The 21,076-nt window shown below is 38.8% G+C and overlaps 1 protein-coding gene across 2 annotated transcripts in view; it reads right to left on the bottom strand.

Annotated features, from left to right (window-relative positions):
- Slc2a13 (solute carrier family 2 member 13) overlaps nucleotides 1-5,232 on the bottom strand; it is a 331,342-nt gene extending 326,110 nt beyond the window's left edge. The window contains exon 1 of one of the 2 annotated variants that reach the window (XM_074083130.1): nucleotides 4,386-5,232. In XM_074083130.1, coding sequence (XP_073939231.1) covers nucleotides 4,386-4,950 — 565 coding nt within the window. In that variant the 5' untranslated portion in view covers nucleotides 4,951-5,232. The remainder of the gene's footprint in view (nucleotides 1-4,385) is intronic. The other variant, XM_074083129.1, reaches the window with a different exon arrangement.
- Nucleotides 5,233-21,076: the final 15,844 nt, after the last annotated feature.

Here is a 21,076-nt window from a genome sequence, read left to right on the forward strand (position 1 = left end):
AGGTGAAATATACCAATTACAAGCCACAATCGGCAGTTATAAATTGTGTTCCAGTAGAGGGAGTACTGTACCAGAGGCTGAGAGAGAAAGTGATGTAACTCTAAGATTAGTCTAACAAATTTAGTATGTCAGTTCTCAGTAAAGGTTTGAATATTGATGAATATGAGAACTTACACGTTGATGTTCCCTCCACAGGCATTAAATCACCACTTGTAATGAGCACTAAATGCCAACACCAGGGAGAAAGACTCATTTGTATGCTTTTTGCTTTATGGTACTTATGCCAACAGTGAAAAAAGCACTACCTTCTGCTAACCTGTCCTTTCTAAACAATTTTTATATGTGTTATACATGAGATACAAAGTCACAGAAAATAATCAAAGCAAAACTGAACAAATTCACATTCCTTCAATCTTGCTGTAACCTACCATACTTTTAAGATGTTAATTATAGGAGCAATTCTGCTAAAAAAAATTTTAAAACTACAAAATGAAACTGTGTGCAAAGGACATATTAAATAAGATTACCCTTTTATAATACAATAATTTCTGGGACTGAAAAATGCTATTTGAAATCTGAGTCTTTAAAAAGTTCAGGTGGTGACAGTAATTGGAGGAACAAAGAAGTACACCACAGGAAAAATTAAAATAATGCCCTTTCCACAACAGTCACTCAAACTACTTTGTTGCAACTAGTCAAGGAAATGGAATCCCTAAACCAAAACAAACACCCCTCCTTTCTGATGCTTTCTTACTAAATAACTCATTTAACACAAATTAACAATTTCACTCTTGCTTGAAATCTTTTTCACTGGCTCTTCCAATGTGGGTCAGTAATGGCCACATGCTATGGTTCATCCATCCTATAGTAATCAACTCAGCAATGGATCTCCAACACAAAAAAAATTCCAAGAGGCAAGAAAGCTTGAGGAGGAAGGCAGAAGAACTTAAAACAACAATGAAAAAAAGGGAAAAAAAAAAAAAAAACCCAATGTCATATCCCAAGGATGTTTAATCTAGTGAGATGCATAGGCAAGGTCTTTAAATAACCATGTGCTGCTTACTCAGCTCCCCACCCCACAAAAAAACCCATTCCAGTTATGATGACCCCATTATCTCTCACTCAATGTTTTCACATTTCTGTACCTTCACTCCTGCTCTTAACTACACCTTAAATGCCCAGCAAGGTCAGAGGAAAAAGAGTCTTGTTTTTGAATTCTGACAGTGAATCAATGACCTTTTCATTTACCGGCCTAAGACTGTTTCCACACCCAGCAGAAGGAGACCTGGTTTTAGTTTGGACACACTTGCCATCTATTGAACTCCTACTTATCCTACTTATCCTCCAAATCCTAGTTTAAAAGCCCATTATTTCTGTAAAACCCTCCTAAATCCTGTGTCTTACTCACTTTCCCCAAAAAAAATCATTCACCCACTCTTCTCCATTTCCTCCAGCACTTTAGGGAAATTTTCTACTGCATTTTAATTGCTCGTTTATGTGGTTTTTCGGTTCCATTAAAAAATGAACACCTCCAGGGTGGGATTTTTATCTAATTACTGCTTACCCAAAATCTGGAAGAATCAGTAACAGAAGTTTAATTAGCACTTGCTGAAATAGATAAATGAATGTTTTCATTAAACTATTACAATTAAAACCTTTACGTGGGCTTTCAAGTATTTTGACAATACACTACCTTTGTCTTTGATAAGGACAATTCTAACTTAAGGTTCAACTCACCAGTAATGAAGTTTGGGGTTTTTATTTTTTAATGTTCCTCCTCACTATTCACCCATTTGTTCAATAATGGGTCTCTATCTCAGGAGTACATCATTGAACAAAATTGACAAAAATCCCTGTCCCCATGGACCTTATCATCTACCGAGATAAACTTGTGGAGGACAGACATTATCATGGTAAACTTGTCTGAAGAGGCTACCAAAAGCCAGATTTTGAAATTCAACATTTACTAAATTATCAAAGGACAAAAACAAATCCTTGACCACACCCAAAATTTAACAACTTTAAGAAATACATACATTGTATAAAACTAACCCAGATTTAGTGTATTGAACAAACAAAAGTGACTAAATGTCTCTCAAAAATGCTCATTTAGGGACCCATTTCCTGTACCTAAATAGGACTCTTCAAAGTTCTCTTTTGAAAGGCTGGGGATCTTTGTGAGTTTTGAAGGATTTTATGCATAAGACTACATGCTTAACACAGATCCTAATTTGAAGTGGTTTTTCTGAAATTTCAGAAACAAAGAGTGTTTTCTAATGTAGTCTATCTGAAAGTCTATTTATCACCTCAAACCATTCCTCATTTTAAAAAAGGGCTTCTATTCTGAACCACAAAGGGCCATATTAGGACTAAATTAGGACTATGTCCCAAGCCAGGCTTCACTGTTGGGCCCAGGAACCCAGAGACCACAAAATAAGGCTGTGAAACTGGCCTCCAAAATTCTTGCACACCTATGTTCCCAATTTTCTCTCTCCTTCACCGTCTGTGTTGCATCCACCTTGTGCCCTTTTCCTCTGCTCCGATTTCCTTTCTGTATTCGTTCCCTTCCTTAAAAGGTCATGTCCTCATTTCTACCCTGGAAATACTCCTCACATGTCAATATACCACTCTCATCCAGTAAGAGGCTCTGGCTTCCCCCTGTTTTGTCCAACTGCACTTGAGTTTATTGGTCATCCCTGGGAGCCTCTCTGAAGGAGTGTGGCAAGTTCCACCTGGCTTTAGTGCCACCTTGCTTTGCTTACTGGCATACACTCAGTATCTGGAAAGGGACCTGATACACAACACCACTCACCATTTTCCAATCAAATAAAAGTAAACAATGCTCAACTTTTCATCCTGTACTTGTTAGTTTCCTTGAGAGACTCCTGCAAAACACTACTTTAAAAATGACAAGACTCACAAATTTGGCCACCTAAGATGTTATTTCTATGTATGAAAAAACAAAAACCAAGGGCTGGAAATGTAGCTCAGTTTGCCTAGCATGGGTGAAGCTCTGCATTCCTCCCTTAGCCCTGCAAGAAAACAAAAACCAAGAAGCCCAGGTGTCCCAAGCAAAGGATGCAAAGAAGATTCCTAGTCATTTGACTGGTAAGGCAGGTTATCTGTTGAGGGTCCTGAAGGCATGGGTCATCTCCACACGAAGAGATTTAATTTCAGGTGTGTCAGGGTTTTTTGTTGTTGTGTTGGTCGTTTTGAACTTTATTTGCCAAGTTCACATTTACTGAGCACCTGGCCCTGCTTCACTAATTAACAATACAACAAGCAAGCAAAAGAAAGGTTAGCAACGACAAATCTGGGTTTTAGGCTCTAGTCTCCTCCATTCACAGTTCAATGAAGGAGTTTGCTTTCCTGAGAACCGAGGAGACAGGGTGACAAGCATCTAAGTCAAACAAGTGGTGAGTGGATGGGTCAGCAGCATCTCCAGGTTTAAAGGGCTTTCACCAAACCCTAAGGGAAATAAAAAATCTGAATCATGAAATGAACCAGTAAAACAACATCAGCGTTGGGTCTTAGAAAAACCACTCGTGAGACTAAAGTCACAACCCCCAGTTTCCCTGAAAAGTGCTTTCTAATAATACTGAACACATTCCAAATCGCTTCCGTCTGCCAAGAACTTGCCAATTGTACCTCCCCTGCTCAGGAACCAGGGTGAAAAAATCAATGCCCGCGGAACCTTAATCCCTTCATTTTAAAAGCAAATTACAAACATCCATTTTGCAGGCATTTATCCCCAAGACTAGCTCCTAAATGAATTTAGGAAGTGCACATGACCTTTCACAGAGCACGAGAGGCAAAACAGAGGCTAAATAGAGAAATACAGATTCGAAGGAAAAGTTAGAAAGCTAAACAAAACAAAAACAAGGGGCCGGAAATTTATTTAGGAGCAGGATGAAAAAGTTGAAAAGCAATACGAAAACTACGAAAGTGAAGAGAGGCAGTAATATTCCATCTAAAGATACGTGAGTACAGAAAGAAAGAGGGCAAAGAACTGGCGAATGGTTTTGGAGCTCAGAATTACTTAACTCTAAAAATGATCGTATTCAGGATGGCTGGGTTTCCAGTAGGGAACCCTGGAGAAAGGAAAGGTGCTAGCAGCAGAGAACTACAGTTGGGGTCAGAGAGGAACCGTCTAAACTCAAGAGGCAGCATCAGGTTGGGCTGGAGCAAGGGGGTTCTGGAAGTGCACAGAGGCCACAACCCCGCGGACGGACGGAGCGTTCGCGGGCGATCCAAGAGTGCACGTCGGCTCGGGGAACACGACAGCGAATATTACACACCCAGCGGGGGCAGGGCCGGGGACGTGGGAAGGATTCGACACCTGACCGACTCACAGGCTCTCGAGGACCCAGCCGGACCTCACTCACCGATGCCGAGCCCCACGACCAAGCGGCCAGCGAGCAGCGTCTCCTTGTTGCCGGCGGCAGCCAGCACGGCCGAGCCCGCGGCGAAGAGCGCACTGGCCAGCAGGATGGCGGCGCGGCGGCCCAGGACCCCGTTGAGGGCCCCGCCGGCCAGCGCCGAGACTGCGGCCGCCCCCACCGTGCTGGACACCAGCAGCTCCTGCCACAGCGCGTCCAGGCTGAGCTGCCGCTTGAGCAGCAGCATGGCCCCCGACACCACGCCGGTGTCATAGCCGAACAGGAAGCCGCCGAGCGCCGAGAAGACGGCCACCACGTAGACGAAGGCTGGGGTCTCGTCCTGCTGGAACTGCCTGCGCGCCGCGCGCTCCAGGTCCCCGACGCCGCCGCCGCCGCCGCCGCCAGCGGCCGCGCTCTGCAGGCTGGCGGTGGACTCGGCGGCCGCCAGGAGGCTGCGCTCGCCGGCCGCGCTCGCCGCGTCGGGCTCGGGCTGCTTCCGGCGCCGCTCGCCCATGAGGCTGCTCAGGCTCCGCAGCGTGTACTCCACATTGTCGCTCGCCTTGCGGGACATAAGGCAGGGGCTCGAGGCCCGCCCGGGGAAGGGGCGGACGAAGCAGACGGGGGCCGGCGGTCTGGACGGCCCGAGCCGGCGGGAGTACAGCCACCGCCGCTACCGCTGTCGCCTTTTGCCTCCTCCTCTCGGCTCTCGCTCCCGCTCCGCTCCGGGGGAGAAAGTTGCTGCCCGCCACGCGCCGGCGCTGCGGAGTTGGAACCCGGCGGGTCTCTCAAGACTCACGCCCAGCGCCTGCCGTGCTGGCGCTGCGGAGCAGCCGGGGGCGGGGCCGCGGGAGGAGGGGGGGGTCACGTGTGAGTGGGTGTGGCCGACGAGCGGCCCACCCACTCTGTGGGAGGAGTCAGGCTCAACCCCTCCTAGTGGAGGGCCGCTGCTGCTCACCTAGGTATATCTTCCTCCAGGACTCCTTGCTTGGGTTGGGGCTCCAGCGGCAAACAGGCTGATGAAGGGATGCTGATAATAGGGTACCAAAACGGGGACGCTGGCGACAGTGTCTGTAGGGTTTGGAAAGCAGAGTGACCCGCCTTTTAATAGTGTGGGACAAGGGGGCCTGGGAAAACATCCTCTGTGACATATGGCAAGTACCCCTCCTTTTATAGTTTGCTGACATTACCTGGTGTGTTCTACTTCCCAGGCATTAAATGAGTTTGTTCTGGAGCAATTCACAACCGTGTGTGTCCATTTCTATAACGAGTTTCTCCTCCCACTTGCAAGTCACTCCCTAGCAAATTAGGCTTATATAAAGCGATGGTACATCTTCGCTCTTTATCTCCCCAAGTGAATCCCAAACCTTCTCCCTTGCATTACACTCTTACATAACTACGGTATTCCCAGCAGTAGAAAGAAATCCCAAGAATCTGATTTGTGATTTGATAAACAATCCCCACCTCTCTTCCCCAACATGATAACCAAATGGAAGAATATCTTCGCCCCTGAAAAACCTCCATCTTTACCCTCTGCTTGAAGGAGGTATTTTAACTGCCTGAATTGCTTGAAAGAAAGCAATTTGGCATTATTTGAAACCAATTGTTTTAATTGTTAATAACAGTTGTTGGTTGGTTTGAGTTTTCTTGTTTTCCTTTGATTTGAGCATTCTGCAAATTATTTTTATACAGTTGCACTTCAGGAAAGAAAGATAACTTGTCCCTCCAATTGCTTTCCTTCAGATTGAGGGCATCAGGTAAAACACAATTGACTTATTTTCCTTAGCCTAGGGCCTATTTTTCATGCAGTCTAAAACCTCTTCCTTTTACAGAAAAAGATTTTATCATCCTTGTTACAATAAAAAGTTATATTAGAATTTGTCAAAATTGTTTTCATTTAGATTATCAGTCATGATTATCACTATAAAACAGCACTTCCCAGCAACTAGGAAAAATGACTTAATGAGCTCAGAGGGTTAACCGTTTAAGTTTATTGTGTGGCTTTAAAGTAAAGCTCTACCATCATTCCCAGGGATCAATTGAACAGAGAAAGCCTCCAGCTTTGGAGCAATGAAATCTAATATTCAGACTTGGGAGAGCTCGCCTTTGTTCCTACCTAATATAATAAACATGCGCCCCCTGGTGGTCAGCAGGTTTACATGGCTCCCCAGAAGAGGAGCAGCTTGGCACTTATAAGAGTTTCTTCTTATTGAGAGAAAACAAGCTGAGTTTCAAACCCAGCTAGTGTGGCTAACACCTTGGCTCCTCATCATCAGAAGCTGATAATTCAGCTTTGGGGGTCCAGAACTCTAAACTACTACTTAAAATTGCTTAGTTCCTTATCAGAGCATTTATATACCTGATGTCCGGTTACATCTGAAAAGAAATGCAACATTAAAAAATTGCATCAGAGGGTTAAACAGCGCTCTTCACAGCATTTGAAAGGAGTCAAGTTAAATTTAGCACCAGAACATGGGTCTAAAATGGAGCTCCCTGAAGCATGTCCCATCTGCAAGTTATGGTGAATAGAAAACTCACGGCTCAGAATCAAAAGACACATGTGCCCTCAACACCACAGCTTTACAGTAGACGTTCAGCAAATCACTAGATTAATTTGTGCCTCGTTTGTTTTCATTTGCAGTGCAGACAATGGTGCAACACCTACTCATTAACTAGTGTATGAAAAAAACATTTCAAAAATGTAATTAATTGCTATTTCAGGGAAAATGATAAGCATCATTATTGGTGTGCAAAATGAGTTCTAAATCTCCAGTTTTAAGGGTATTTATTTTCAGGGTCCAGGAACACTACGACCCAGCATAGAAGAAAGGAGAGAGAGAGAGAGAGAGTTTCAAGTTATACTGCAAAATATTCTGAATACTGGGCAAAGATATTAGTAATTAATCAATAGAAATTTTTGTGATTAGGCTGGGCATGTAACTCAGTGGTGCTTACCTAATATGCCTGATGAGGTTGATCCCCAGCACCCCAGAGGAAAGGAAATGAAAGTTGTTTTGTGGAAGGGATAGAGGAGTTGGGAACGGAATGTTTTCTTTGTTTTTGAAGTATTGCTTTCAATTATGTGCAAGTAATGCATCCTTGTTTTAAAGCAGTTTGGCAATAAAGATAACATAAAATAACAACAAAGATAATACAAAAGACCTTTCCCATCACAACCGACCTCTTTCCACAGAGATAACCACTTCTGTTTTGAAATCTCTTCAGAACTTTACGCATTTGTGTGTGTGTGTGTGTGTGTGTGTGTACACAGTAAAATACAGAGATTATGTTTGTTTCAGTATTGTTTGAGTTGCAAGAGATAGAAAACCTGGTTTAAGTCACAATGGTGGGATAGAGGGAGGATTTCTTGGTTTTTATCTCTGAAAAGTCTTTAATAAACTGGCTTTGAGTGCAGGTGGATAGATGACTTGAAAATCAGGGTATCACTAAGACATTAATGCATCACTCTGCTTTATACTTAGGCTGCATTCCCAAACCCCATGTGGTCCCAAAAGACTATAGCAAGTTCCAAGTTCTGTATCCTTTTCCACTCAGGGCTGAGGGGATGTAAAAAAGGCTTTGTTCTCTGAAGTCCTAGCAAATTTCTTATTGTATCTAATTGAATCCTGCAATTATATGCCCATTCCTGACCCAATTACTGTGGCTGGGAGATTGCAGTTTCATGATGATAGAGTTAGAACTAATCAATGCCCACATATTTTGCTTGAGTAAAGGTAATTTATATGGGCTGAGACATGGGGGGTGGGGGATCTCATAAAAAAATTTGGGGTACTATTTTGCCAACAGCAGGCAAATAAATGCTGACAGTAAAACAGTTGAGTTACCAAAAGTACCTAGTAAGGTAATATGGCATAAGGACCAAGTAAGCCATTTTAAGAAGGAGGGGATGACTTAGGTATCAAATATATTGCACAAGGATCAGGTAATTACAACTCATTGGAAATCATTGAATTTGTCCACTAGAAAGTCAAGAACTCTCCGCCAACAATTAAAATGATATTTTGATGATATCTTCAGGAAAACTGTTAATGTCTGATTCCTACCCTGTTCATTTCTCCTTTCTGAACATATAATAGACATTAGAAGAAACAGAACAAATGCATTATATTATTAATACTTATAAAGGTAAATCTGAGTTGTGTAAGAAGAGCTTAGATACTTAGTACTGTCCCCCAAAATCATGTCTGCCTTTGACTTACTCTGAGGAAGAGAAAAGAAATAGAGGGAGGGAGACAGGTTTGAAAAGTAAGAAGGAAAGATAGTAAGGATAACCTTAGGAAAATGTTCTATCTAGTTCTGGCACTACAGAGAAACAACAGGAAGCCTAAGAAATATGAAGCATGGATGACATTTTAACACACATTGACCTGCCCACTGACAACTATGGCCCAAGCAAGAATAGATAGAACCTATAATGCATATCATCTCCTGTCCTGCCTCTTCTCCCTCAGAAACATGTAAGAAAGCAATTTCAATTAAGAGCAAATTAGTATAAATAGCAAACATAGGGTGCATTTCTAAAAGACTTGGCAAATATGATAAAGGAAATGATAGCTTAAAGAGCCATCAGGATCAAGAGAAAGGGTGGGGGTGGAAGTTAGGTATGACTTGAATTTATTCAGATGCTGAAGTAAAAAGAAAAAGACTGACAATTCAAGAGCCTGAGAAAGAAGGTCATCCTAAAGAAGACAGGAAGGTTAAGAGCAAGATCATAAGACACAAGTTTAGACATGGGAAGAGGGCAGACACTTCTTCCTGGGAGAAAAAAAAAGGTAGGCCAGAAAAGAATAGAAAGAATATGGTATTAGTAACCACCATTGGGACTGGGAGTATGGCTTATGTGGTAGAGCCCCTGCCTATCAAGATGAGGTCCTGAGTTCAAATTGCAGAACCACCAAAAACAAATAAACCAAAATAAATAAAACATGGGGAAAGAATTTTCTTAAATGGATAATAGTATGTGTGTGTGGGTAGGGTATAGAGAGAACTTCATTGGACCAGAAAGTCAAGTTCATGCCTTCACTCTACTTCCTTTGGTATGCTACTTTTATCTACATATGTATTCTTATAAGCTTCAGTTTTCTCTTCTGTAAAAGGGGGATAATAACACTGTACCTATATTTAGGTGATTTCAATTCTAACAGAAAATCCATATTCAAAGAGTTATAAACATTACAGAAATGTTATTAGTGTATAATTCTGAATGACCAGATATTGGGCAGCATCAGGTTATGGTTAGTTCTCAAAAAAATGTTACCAAAGACCCAAATTCTATCCATTTCTTCACTCTGCTGTACTTAATATGTTGGTTTTGCCCTCCACTGGCTTCTCCTGAAGTAACAAGAGGGTTCTTCCCTCTTGTTATCTTCCAGATACCAATGGTATCTTCCAGATACCATTGTTTCTAATATAAACAGAAAAGAAAGTACCTAGTCCCTATCCTCAAATGTAATATAGACCAGGTAGTAAAAGACCTGGGAACTAGCTGTAAAAATATCTAATACAAAGCATAGTGTTCCAAATTGTTGCTCAAGACAAAACTCCAATAGAGTTCAACTTTGGTTGCAAAGTGTTAAAATATTTTTATTTGTTCCATGAAGAGTTGCAAACGATGAGTCAAAAACAAACAACAAGAACAAAATCTTGGCTTGCAGTTTCAAGAAATCCTTTAAGTAAGCAGGATCTGGTAGTCTAAAAGGAGACTGGTGGGCAGTATTTGTTTCAAAGTAGAATCACTAATGAAACTAACAACTCGCCCTCTTTAATTAAGAAGTGATCGATTTGATTCTTCAGCTGGTTCCAATCTGTGTACTTACCAGAGAGTGCCTTCAAGTGGATCTTGTAACATGATGAACTCCTCACTAATCACTCTGTTTTCAGCAATTTACTATGTCTTGTTTTGCGTTTGGTGTCCAAATTGTAAACTCAGTGGTAACACTGAATTTCTCTGGTGTTGTAAGATCAAAATATTTTGACCCTGCTTTGTCAAACTGAGTGAATTTGTTACAACTAAGCAGAATATGCAGCTGACACAATCACCCTATGTTTTTTTTTGAGTGATACTGGAGTTTGAACTCAGGGCCTCCACCTTAAGCCACTCCACCATCTCTATTTTTGTGAAGGGTTTTTTGAGATAGGGTTGCATGAGCTATTTGCCCAGGCTGGCTTTGAACTGAGATCTTCCTGATCTCTGCCTCCTGAGTAGCTAAGATTACAAGTATGATCCACCAGTGCCTGGCTACAATCACCCTATTTTTATAATTGGCTAATGAAGTTAGGTAAATTAATAAATTCCCACTTCCTTATACCATCCTTTCAAAACCTCTTATTGACAACACAAACTTGTACCCACTATCCATGTAAGTGGTGTGGCATTGGTAAACACTGTTTGAAGGATGCTTTTGTCTTTCCAGCCATTAGTACTTGCACATGTAGATTGTCATGATCATGTTTTGTGTGTTTTTGGTGGTAATGAGATTTGAACTCAGGTCCCTGCATTTGCGAGGCTGGCACACTACCATTTGAGTCATGTCCCCAGCCCTTCATGGTCATTTACTTAAACTAGCTTTTGTAAACAACATTTCAGCAGACATGGCCAACCTCAGTGTTTTCAAAAGAATGTACTTCCCTCCAGACTTTCACAATGTGTAAATTTATACACATAATGTGTATCATGGGATATTTTTTATACTTAGGATACATTAAATGTTCTTTGGGTAATACTAAACTTGTTTTCACATTTTCTAGCTAAGAATCTCAAAGTGTGGGGCAGAGATCTTTTATAGTGGAAGTAGGAGCATGGGTTATTCTCTTCCTGTGATTTTCTTAAGCTAGAGGTTCTTTTCAAAAACATTTTTTATTTTCATTTCTGTATCTCATTTTTAGGTATTGAACCCAGAGTCTTACACATGCTAGGCAAGTTCTCTACCACTGAGCTATGTCCCCAACCCTCAAAAACATATCTTTATAGATGCATTTACAGATGTCTTATCCACAACTTGGCCCATAAATAAAGGAATATCCTTAGTAAATAAGAGCAGGTCCATGTTTGCCTTGTTCAACACTAAATCCCTGACTTCAGTATAGTGCTGTCACATCAAGAGGCTCAGTAAATACTTACTGGATGAAAAGAGGTATCACACTGTATGGAATTGATTTGGCTTGGATATATATGAAGGAATCTGTTTCCGTGCCTAAGGATAATGAAATGGTAACTTAAGACAGCACACACTGCCTGTATATCATGACATTATATCAAGACATCTACAGAGCATATATTTTTCCATAAGAAACAAAAAGCACGAACAATAGATTTAATAGAAATAAATATATTATTTTAAGCATTTACTTTATGAAAACCAAAGTCTTTGTATTGTCCTTAGTTTTTCTCATTCTCAGAGGGAAAACACTGTGTGCCAATACATAAAAATAACTGATCATTATATGCCAATGATGATAGACACAAAATTCTAGAGTTGAATTTTTCCTCCTCATCCCCAACCTCCAGCATGGAAGTCAGCACCTCAGACAGTCTAGACAAGCTGTCTACCATTGAGCTGTGCATCCCCAGCTCCTAACTGGCTGAAATTTAAAACTTTTTAAATTAAAGCAGTATTTTTGCTTTCCAGTTTAAAACTATAACATACTAAGCAAAATTGTTGTAAAATATTTATTCTTACTCCTTATTGACACCAAAATTATTTATGAAATATCAATCAGTCAAACTAAAGAATAAATCATTTTATTTTGCTTGGTTTTTACACTCTGCTTAATGTCTACATTTATCTGGCCTATTAGTGATCCCTCTCTGTTTTGTCATCTACTTGTGGAACCCCAGATGACAAGTGACAAAGTACAACCTTTGGATGTTTTACCTCCAAATTAATATACATCTTACCCAGCTACTGCTCACCACAGTATGATTCTGCATGTCAGGATACAGAAAAATTGGAGCTAGGGGCATGGCTCAAGTGGTAGATTGCCTGCCTAACAAGCATGAGGCCTTGAGTTCAAATACCAGTACCACCAAAAAACATAAAACATCAAATAAGAATAAATACTTTGAAAATCTTTGTAAAGAAAATCTTTATAATTTTGAAGCTGAAAGATAAATGCATATACTTATCAATCAATAGTCTGTCATCTTGGAGATCACTCTGAACTCTATGGAGAACTAGAAAGAGACGGATTATATTTGCTGGCTTTTCCAAAATAAATAAATTAATAAATAAATGGAAAGGAAGCTGGCTGTGAAAAGGCATTCATCAGAAAGCAATGCAAAAAGAAGTGTGTTTCTGAGATGAAGAGTTAAGATAATTTTGATATCTTCTCTAAACCATTGATTTCTTGTAAGAGATGTTTGTATGGGCTCAGTAAATAACTTATTGCCACTAACTAATCATGATAGATTTCTGTCAGGGAGTGATTTGGTAAGAAAATAAGAATGTAATAGTGCACTGACAAGAAAAGCGGCGTCAATTTCTTCTTATGATCTTTGTTTTGTAAAAGTGTCATAAACTTTCCAGGCAGGAGCCCTAGGGTAATTACAGCTATTTCTCACAGACCTACAGGCTGTGTAGATTCAGCTTGCAATTATCGTCGGGATGGACGAGAGACTCATAGTATGAACAATAGAGAGGAAGGCAGTCAACCAACCCATACAGCACTCATAATTTTTTTTTTCATTTTTCTTTTATTATTCATATGTGCATACAAGGCTTGGTTCATTTCTCCCCCCTGCCCCCACCCCCTCCCTTACCACCCACTCTATCCCCTCCCGCTCCCCCCCTCAATACCCAGCAGAAACTATTTTGCCCTTATCTCTAATTTTGTTGTAGAGAGAGTACAAGCAATAATAGGAAGGAACAAGGGGTTTTGCTGGTTGAGATAAGGATAGCTATACAGGGCATTGACTCACATTGATTTCCTGTGCGTGGGTGTTACCTTCTAGGTTAATTCTTTTTGATCTCACCTTTTCTCTAGTTCCTGGTCCCCTTTTCCTATTGGCCTCAGTTGCTTTAAGGTATCTGCTTTAGTTTCTCTGCATTAAGGGCAACAAATGCTAGCTAGTTTTTTAGGTGTCTTACCTATCCTCACCCCTCCCTTGTGTGCTCTCGCTTTTATCATGTGCTCATAGTCCAATCCCCTTGTTGTGTTTGCCCTTGATCTAATGTCCACATATGAGGGAGAACATACGATTTTTGGTCTTTTGAGCCAGGCTAACCTCACTCAGAATGATGTTCTCCAATTCCATCCATTTACCAGCGAATGATAACATTTCGTTCTTCTTCATGGCTGCATAAAATTCCATTGTGTATAGATACCAGATTTTCTTAATCCATTCGTCAGTGGTGGGGCATCTTGGCTGTTTCCAGAACTTGGCTATTGTGAATAGTGCCGCAATAAACATGGATGTGCAGGTGCCTCTGGAGTAACAGTCTTTTGGGTATATCCTCAAGAGTGGTATTGCTGGATCAAATGGTAGATCGATGTCCAGCTTTTTAAGTAGCCTCCAAATTTTTTTCCAGAGTGGTTGCACTAGTCTACATTCCCACCAACAGTGTAAGAGGGTTCCTTTTTCCCCGCATCCTCGCCAACACCTGTTGTTGGTGGTGTTGCTGATGATGGCTATTCTAACAGGGGTGAGGTGGAATCTTAGCGTGGTTTTAATTTGCATTTCCTTTATTGCTAGAGATGGTGAGCATTTTTTCATGTGTTTTCTGGCCATTTGAATTTCTTCTTTTGAGAAAGTTCTGTTTAGTTCACATGCCCATTTCTTTATTGGTTCATTAGTTTTGGGAGAATTTAGTTTTTTAAGTTCCCTGTATATTCTGGTTATCAGTCCTTTGTCTGATGTATAATTGGCAAATATTTTCTCCCACTCTGTGGGTGTTCTCTTCAGTTTAGAGACCATTTCTTTTGATGAACAGAAGCTTTTTAGTTTTATGAGGTCCCATTTATCTATGCTATCTCTTAGTTGCTGTGCTGCTGGGGTTTCCTTGAGAAAGTTCTTACCTATACCTACTAACTCCAGAGTATTTCCTACTCTTTCTTGTATCAACTTAAGAGTTTGGGGTCTGATATTAAGATCCTTGATCCATTTTGAGTTAATCTTGGTATAGGGTGATATACATGGATCTAGTTTCAGTTTTTTGCAGACTGCTAACCAGTTTTCCCAGCAGTTTTTGTTGAAGAGGCTGCTATTTCTCCATCGTATATTTTTAGCTCCTTTATCAAAGATAAGTTGCTCATAGTTGTGTGGCTTCATATCTGGATCCTCTATTCTGTTCCACTGGTCTTCATGTCTGTTTTTGTGCCAGTACCATGCTGTTTTTATTGTTATTGCTTTGTAATATAGTTTGAAGTCAGGTATTGTGATACCTCCTGCATTGTTCTTTTGACTGAGTATTGCCTTGGCTATTCATGGCCTCTTGTGTTTCCATATAAATTTCACAGTAGATTTTTCAATCTCTTTGATGAATGTCATTGGAATTTTGATGGGAATTGCATTAAACATGTAGATTACTTTGGGGAGTATCGACATTTTTACTATGTTGATTCTACCAATCCATGAGCATGGGAGATCTCTCCACTTTCTATAGTCTTCCTCAATCTCTTTCTTCAGAAGTGTATAGTTTTCCTTGTAGAGGTCTTTCACATCTTTTGTTAGGTTTACACCTAGGTATTTGATTTTTTTTGAGGCTATTGTAAATGGAATTGTTTTCATACATTCTTTTTCCGTTTGCTCATTGTTAGTGTATAGAAATGCTAATGATTTTTCTATGTTGATTTTATATCCTGCTACTTTGCTATAGCTATTGATGATGTCTAGAAGCTTCTGAGTAGAGTTTTTTGGGTCTTTAAGGTATAGGATCATGTCGTCTGCAAATAGGGATATTTTGACAGTTTCTTTACCTATTTGTATTCCTTTTATTCCTTCTTCTTGCCTAATTGCTCTGGCTAGGAATTCCAGTACTATGTTGAATAGGAGAGCACTCATAATTTTAAAGCCCTTGTTGACATGAAAATGTATGCTTTAGGTCTCTGTTAGAGTTTAGGTATGTGCCAAAATTGAATTATGCCTTTTATTTTTAAAACTTCATTTTTTATTTTAAAATTTTCTTCTTTTTTTTTTTTAAAGATATGTTCTAATACAACTTGTGTTATCTTGCTTTTGTTTTTAAGATGAGTTTCGTCCTTTCTTGCCCAGGCTGGTCTCTGACTCCTGAGCTCAAATGACTCTTGAGTAGGTATGTGCCACTGCCTAGGTTTTTTGTTTGTTTGTTGGTTTGTTTTTGAGACAGGGTTTCATAATGTAGCCCTGGCTGGCCTCAAACTCCCCTGTTTAGCCCAGGCTGTTTAGGCTGCTTAGCCCACCTCAGCCTCCTGAGTCCTGGGATTACAGGCATGTGCCACCATAGTTAGTTAGGTGTTTGTTTAATGTCCCAACTAGCTGTAGCCACACCTTCTGACTACCTCACAAATTTGATCTCTCTTTCTCTATTTGTGGTACTCCCTGAATGATAAGTCTTCCATTGCCAAAATAGAAACCAGGAGTCCATTTTCCCAACATTCCCTTAGAGTTGGGAGCAGGCATGTGACCCAGGATGAGCCAAACACCTGCAGAAGATGTTTATTGGAAGAATATTCCATGAAGAGGGAGACAATCCATTAAGTACATCCTGGTGAGGGTGGCAGAGACTAGCAAAAAGACATACAGCCTGAACCACAGCAGCAGTCCTAGTGGGGAAGCACAATGTCCAAACTTGGCAGCAGGAGCTGTGGTGCATTTACCCAGCAGCAGCAGCAGCAGCAGCAGCAGGGTTCCTTCTGCAGCAGCCAGGACAGTAGTTAGGATGCAATTGGAAGCATAGCCTCCTGTTTTGATTCTCTGGCCCTTGCAAACATTCTATGATCTCTATTAATGACTACAAATAATATACACTTATTGATTTATTATAGAAAAATGCATGATGACTCCAATACAAACATCAGAAGGAGAGAAATGACAGTATACAATTGTAACATTCTCATGCTATGTGTGAAGTGGTATGATATCACATCAGTGAAAGATGTCCACTATAAAACCTCAACCAACCACCAAAAGAGATAATAGTAATTAAGCCAACAAAGGAGATAAATGGTATCAAAAAATAAAATGACTCAATCCAAAAAAAGGCAGCAAAAGAGGCAAAGAAGTAAAAGAAGAATGAAGAATAGGTAAGAAATATAAAAGGAACACAGAAAGATGTTAAATTTAAGCCCAGCCATGACACTAATTACATTGAAGATAAGTAAGTAGTCTAAGCATAACAATTAAAAAACAAAGGTTTTAAGATGAGATATAAAATGCAAAACCAAGCTATATGCTGCCTCTAAGAAACCAACTCTGAATATAATTGATATATTAAGTATTATACATTGTGCATATTTATTATATTTAATATAAAACCATGGAGAAAGATACATATGCTAATATTATTAAAAAGAAAGATAGAGTAGCTAGATTAGTATAGAAAAATAAGACTTCAGAACAAACAGTATTAACAGAATAATTTCAAATGGCAAATGGGTCATTCTGACAAGACAACAGAACCCTGAAAGTTTAAGCTCTGAAAACAGAGTTTTAAAATACATGAGTTATGAAAGAAAAATAGACAAAATCACAATTACAGGCAAAGCTATCAATACTCATCTTGCAATACTTGAGAGAACAGCACATAGAAAATAGTATGTAATAAAGATATAAAAGATTGAAATAATGCTAACAACCAAATTAACCTAATCGATACTGTATCCAACAGCAGCACACAAAAGAATTTATAGACCATAGGTTAAACTTTAAAACTATATCTTAATATGTTTATAATAATCCAAGGCATTCAAAGTATATTTTGTAACTACTATAAAATTAAATTGAAATTAAGACCAAAACACTTTCAATTATTTAGAAACTAAACATATGTGTCTAAATTAATTATGGGCCAAAGATAGAAACAAAAAAGATTAGAACATATTTTGAAGTGAATGAAAATGAAAATAAAAGAGTTCAAACTTTGTGAGATGCCTCTAAAAGCAGCCTACAATAGAAGCAAAAATATCCCGAGTCAATGATCTCAACCTTAACAAATAAGAAAAGGAAGAGCAAATAAAACTTTAAGTGGAAGACAAGACTGAATGGTAATCAATGAAATAGAAAACACAAATAATAGAGAACAATCAGTGACTCTGAGAATTCTTTTAAAAGGTCAACAATATTGATTATTCTCTCATAGGCTGATCTGGGGGAAAAATGAGAGAGGTTACATCACTACAGATCCACAAATATCATAAATATTTTATACCAAAAGTTTGATGCAATGAACACACTCCTTGAAATAAATGAAGCTCAAAAACAAATAGATGATTTGGAGTTATGGTCTAACTGAGTATAGAGTATTTGCCTATCATTCATGAAGCCCTGCATTCATTTTCCAGCACTGAAGAAAAGATTTGAAAAACCTTCCCGTGAATAAAATTCTAGGTCCAACTGTCCTTACTGGCAAAGTCTACCAATCATTGAAGGAAAAATATAATGATTCTATACCAATTCCTTTAGAATTCCAAGCAAGTTTTAGCAAATCATACCCAAGGATATATTAAAAGGATAATACATCATTTGTTCTTCCTTTTCATGTTTCTTAAGGTGGAAGCTGATGTCATTCAATGCAGAAAGGCAGTTAAGAAGAGAAATGACACTCTTTTCAATAAATGGTACTAGAAATTTGTATACACATACGTAAAAAAATGAACTTCAATCTGCCTCTCACATCATATACAAAAATTAATTCAGAATGGATGATAGAACTGGATGTAAGAACCTAAAGCTAAAATATTCTAGGAGAAAATCTTCCTTACCTTGAATTAAGCAAGAATTTCTTAAGTAAAATATGAAAAGTACAATCATTAAAATAACAAATTTATAAATTGGATTTCATAGAAATTAGAAATGTCCTCACTTCAAAAGATGCTTTTTGTTTTAATTTGTTATTTGTTATTTTCAGATGAATTCATACATGGTTAGAAGAAACAGCAGACATCCCTTTCACCCTTTACCCACTTTCCCCAATGGTAACATCTTGGGAAACTATAATGCAATAGCACAACCAAGATATTCACACCAATATAGTCAAGATTCAAAACATTTCTATGTTCACATGCTTCCCTCATTTCCTTTTATAGCCAAACTCACTTTCCTCCTTCCCTCATCTTCTCCTTGACTATAACTAATCTCTCTGTTTCCATAATCTGCCATTTCAGCATTATTAGTTAAGGTTTGAAGCTGTATAGCTCGGTAATAGAGCAAATAAATAGCATGTGCAAGGACCTGGTTCAATCCCCAGCCCTTGCCCCCCAGATGTCTTCTAAACGGAATCATGCAGTATCTAAAGTCTTGAAATTGACTTTCTCATTCAGCATTATTCTCTGAAGACTTATTCAAGTTATTGCATACACTCTGTGGCGTGTGTATACTAAAATTTGTCTAATCATTCACCAATGGAAGAACAAAACATGTGAGTTCTCCTACTTTAGGGGCTTTTCTTAGTAAATCTGCTATGAGCATTTTTATGCAGGACAGGTTTTTTGAACATAAATTTTCACTTCTCCAGAATAAATACCCAAGTATGTAATCGCTGGGTTGTGTGGTCATTGCACATTTAGATTTCCAGGAATATGCAAGAATGTTGTCCAGAGCACTTGCAATTGTATGTTCATTCATTCTCCAATTCCAGATACTCCAGATCCTAATCAGCATTTGGTGTTGTCACTGTGGGTTTGTGGTTTGTTGTTATTATTGTTTGGGTTTTTTTTTAAGCCATTCTTATAGCTGTACCTTATTATGGTTTCAGTTTGCATTTTTTTAAAGACTGATGATGGTGACATCTTTTCGTGTCCTTATTTGCCATCCATGTCTGATCTTCCAGGAAATCTCTTCATGTCCTTGACCATTTTCTTACTGTACTGTTAATTTTTACTCGACCTCCAAGAATTTTTATTCTAGATATTAATGTTTTATTGGATTATAATTAATAAATAGTTTTTCTCTCAGTCTCATCTTCTTAACAGGAAGTTTTGCAGAGTAGTGATTTTTTTAATTTTAATGCAGTCTAGCTCACCATTTATTTTTGTATGGATTATATGTTTGTCTTCAAGTCTAAGAACTCTTTGCCTAACCCTAGGTCCCAAAGATTTTTTTCCTATGCCTTTCCTTAAAATGTTATAGTTTTTTAATGTGTTACACTTAACCCCTTGCTCCATCTTCAGTCAATTTTTGTAGAAAGTATGTGACTTAGATACATTTTATTTTGGCCTCTGGATGGTTACTTGCTCCAACATTATTTTTACTGAAAAGGCTATGTTTCTTCCATTGAATAATTTTTGCTCTTTCGTCAAAAATTAGTTGTACAGCCATGTAGGAGGTGAATTCAAGTATGATATATTTGATACATTGTAAGAACCTTTGTAAATGCTGCAATATAACCCTGCCCGGTACAACAATAATAAAAAAATTATTTTTGCAGGACTGGGGATGTAGTTAAGAGGTAGAGTGTGCCTAGCATGTGTGAGACCCTGGGTTCAACCCCAGCACTACAAGGAAGAAAAAGTAGTTGGGTCTGTGGGTTTTCTAGTTTGCTCCATTGGTATGCGTGTCCATCTCCATCCCTTCCTTAATGCCACACAATCTAATGCCTTGAAATTGAGTAAACTGATTCTTCCCCATTTATTATTCTTTGTTGAAATTCTTTCAACCATTACAGTTTATTTACACTTACAGTTACGTTGCATATTTTTTTTCTTGTGGTCCTATGTATTAAACCTTGTGCCTCATGCATGCTAGGCAAGCTGTCCACCACTGAGCTACACTCCCAACTCCCATTTACACTTTAAAACAATCCTGAATAAACTTACAAAAACATCTTACTGGGATTTATGATCCCAGCAAGTGGGAAGTGTGTTGAACCTGTACATCCATTTGAGAGGGCTGACATCTTACTATGTTGAGTCTTCAAGGTCTTGAACACATTTTCTCTTCTCATTTATGTAATCTTTGATTACTTCCGTCAGCATTTTTGGAACTTGGGCACAAAAGTCTGTACACATTTTGTTAGATTTAAATCTAAATACTTCATTTTTGGAGCATTTATAAATAGTATGTATTTTGAATTTTGACATCCACATTTTCATTGCTAGTACATGGAAATAAAGATTTTTGTACATTTGTTTTATATAATAATACCTTATTAATTCTAAATGCTCTTTTTTCAAAAGATAATTTTAAGAAACTGATAGAAAATTTGCAAGTGGTATATGATAGAGGACTCATATCCAGACTGTATAATGAACTCTTGATACTTGATAATAAAAAAGCAATTGACTCAATGAAAAGTGTGCAGTATATTTGGAAAAACACTTCACACAAGACTACTTATGGATACCATACACTCATAGGGGTCAATGCCTAACATCCGCTAATCATTAGGGAAAGGTAAATGCAAACCATGATGAGGTATTACTGTACAGCTAATTAAATGGCTAAAATTAAACCTTTTGACTATATAAAGTGTTGGTGAAGATGTTGTAGGACTAGAACATTCATCTGCATGTGGGAATATAAAATAATACAACCACTTAAAAAAGTA

The sequence above is a fragment of the Castor canadensis genome, chromosome 8 (assembly GCF_047511655.1).
Source record: "Castor canadensis chromosome 8, mCasCan1.hap1v2, whole genome shotgun sequence".
In the NCBI taxonomy this organism is placed as follows: domain Eukaryota; kingdom Metazoa; phylum Chordata; class Mammalia; order Rodentia; family Castoridae; genus Castor; species Castor canadensis.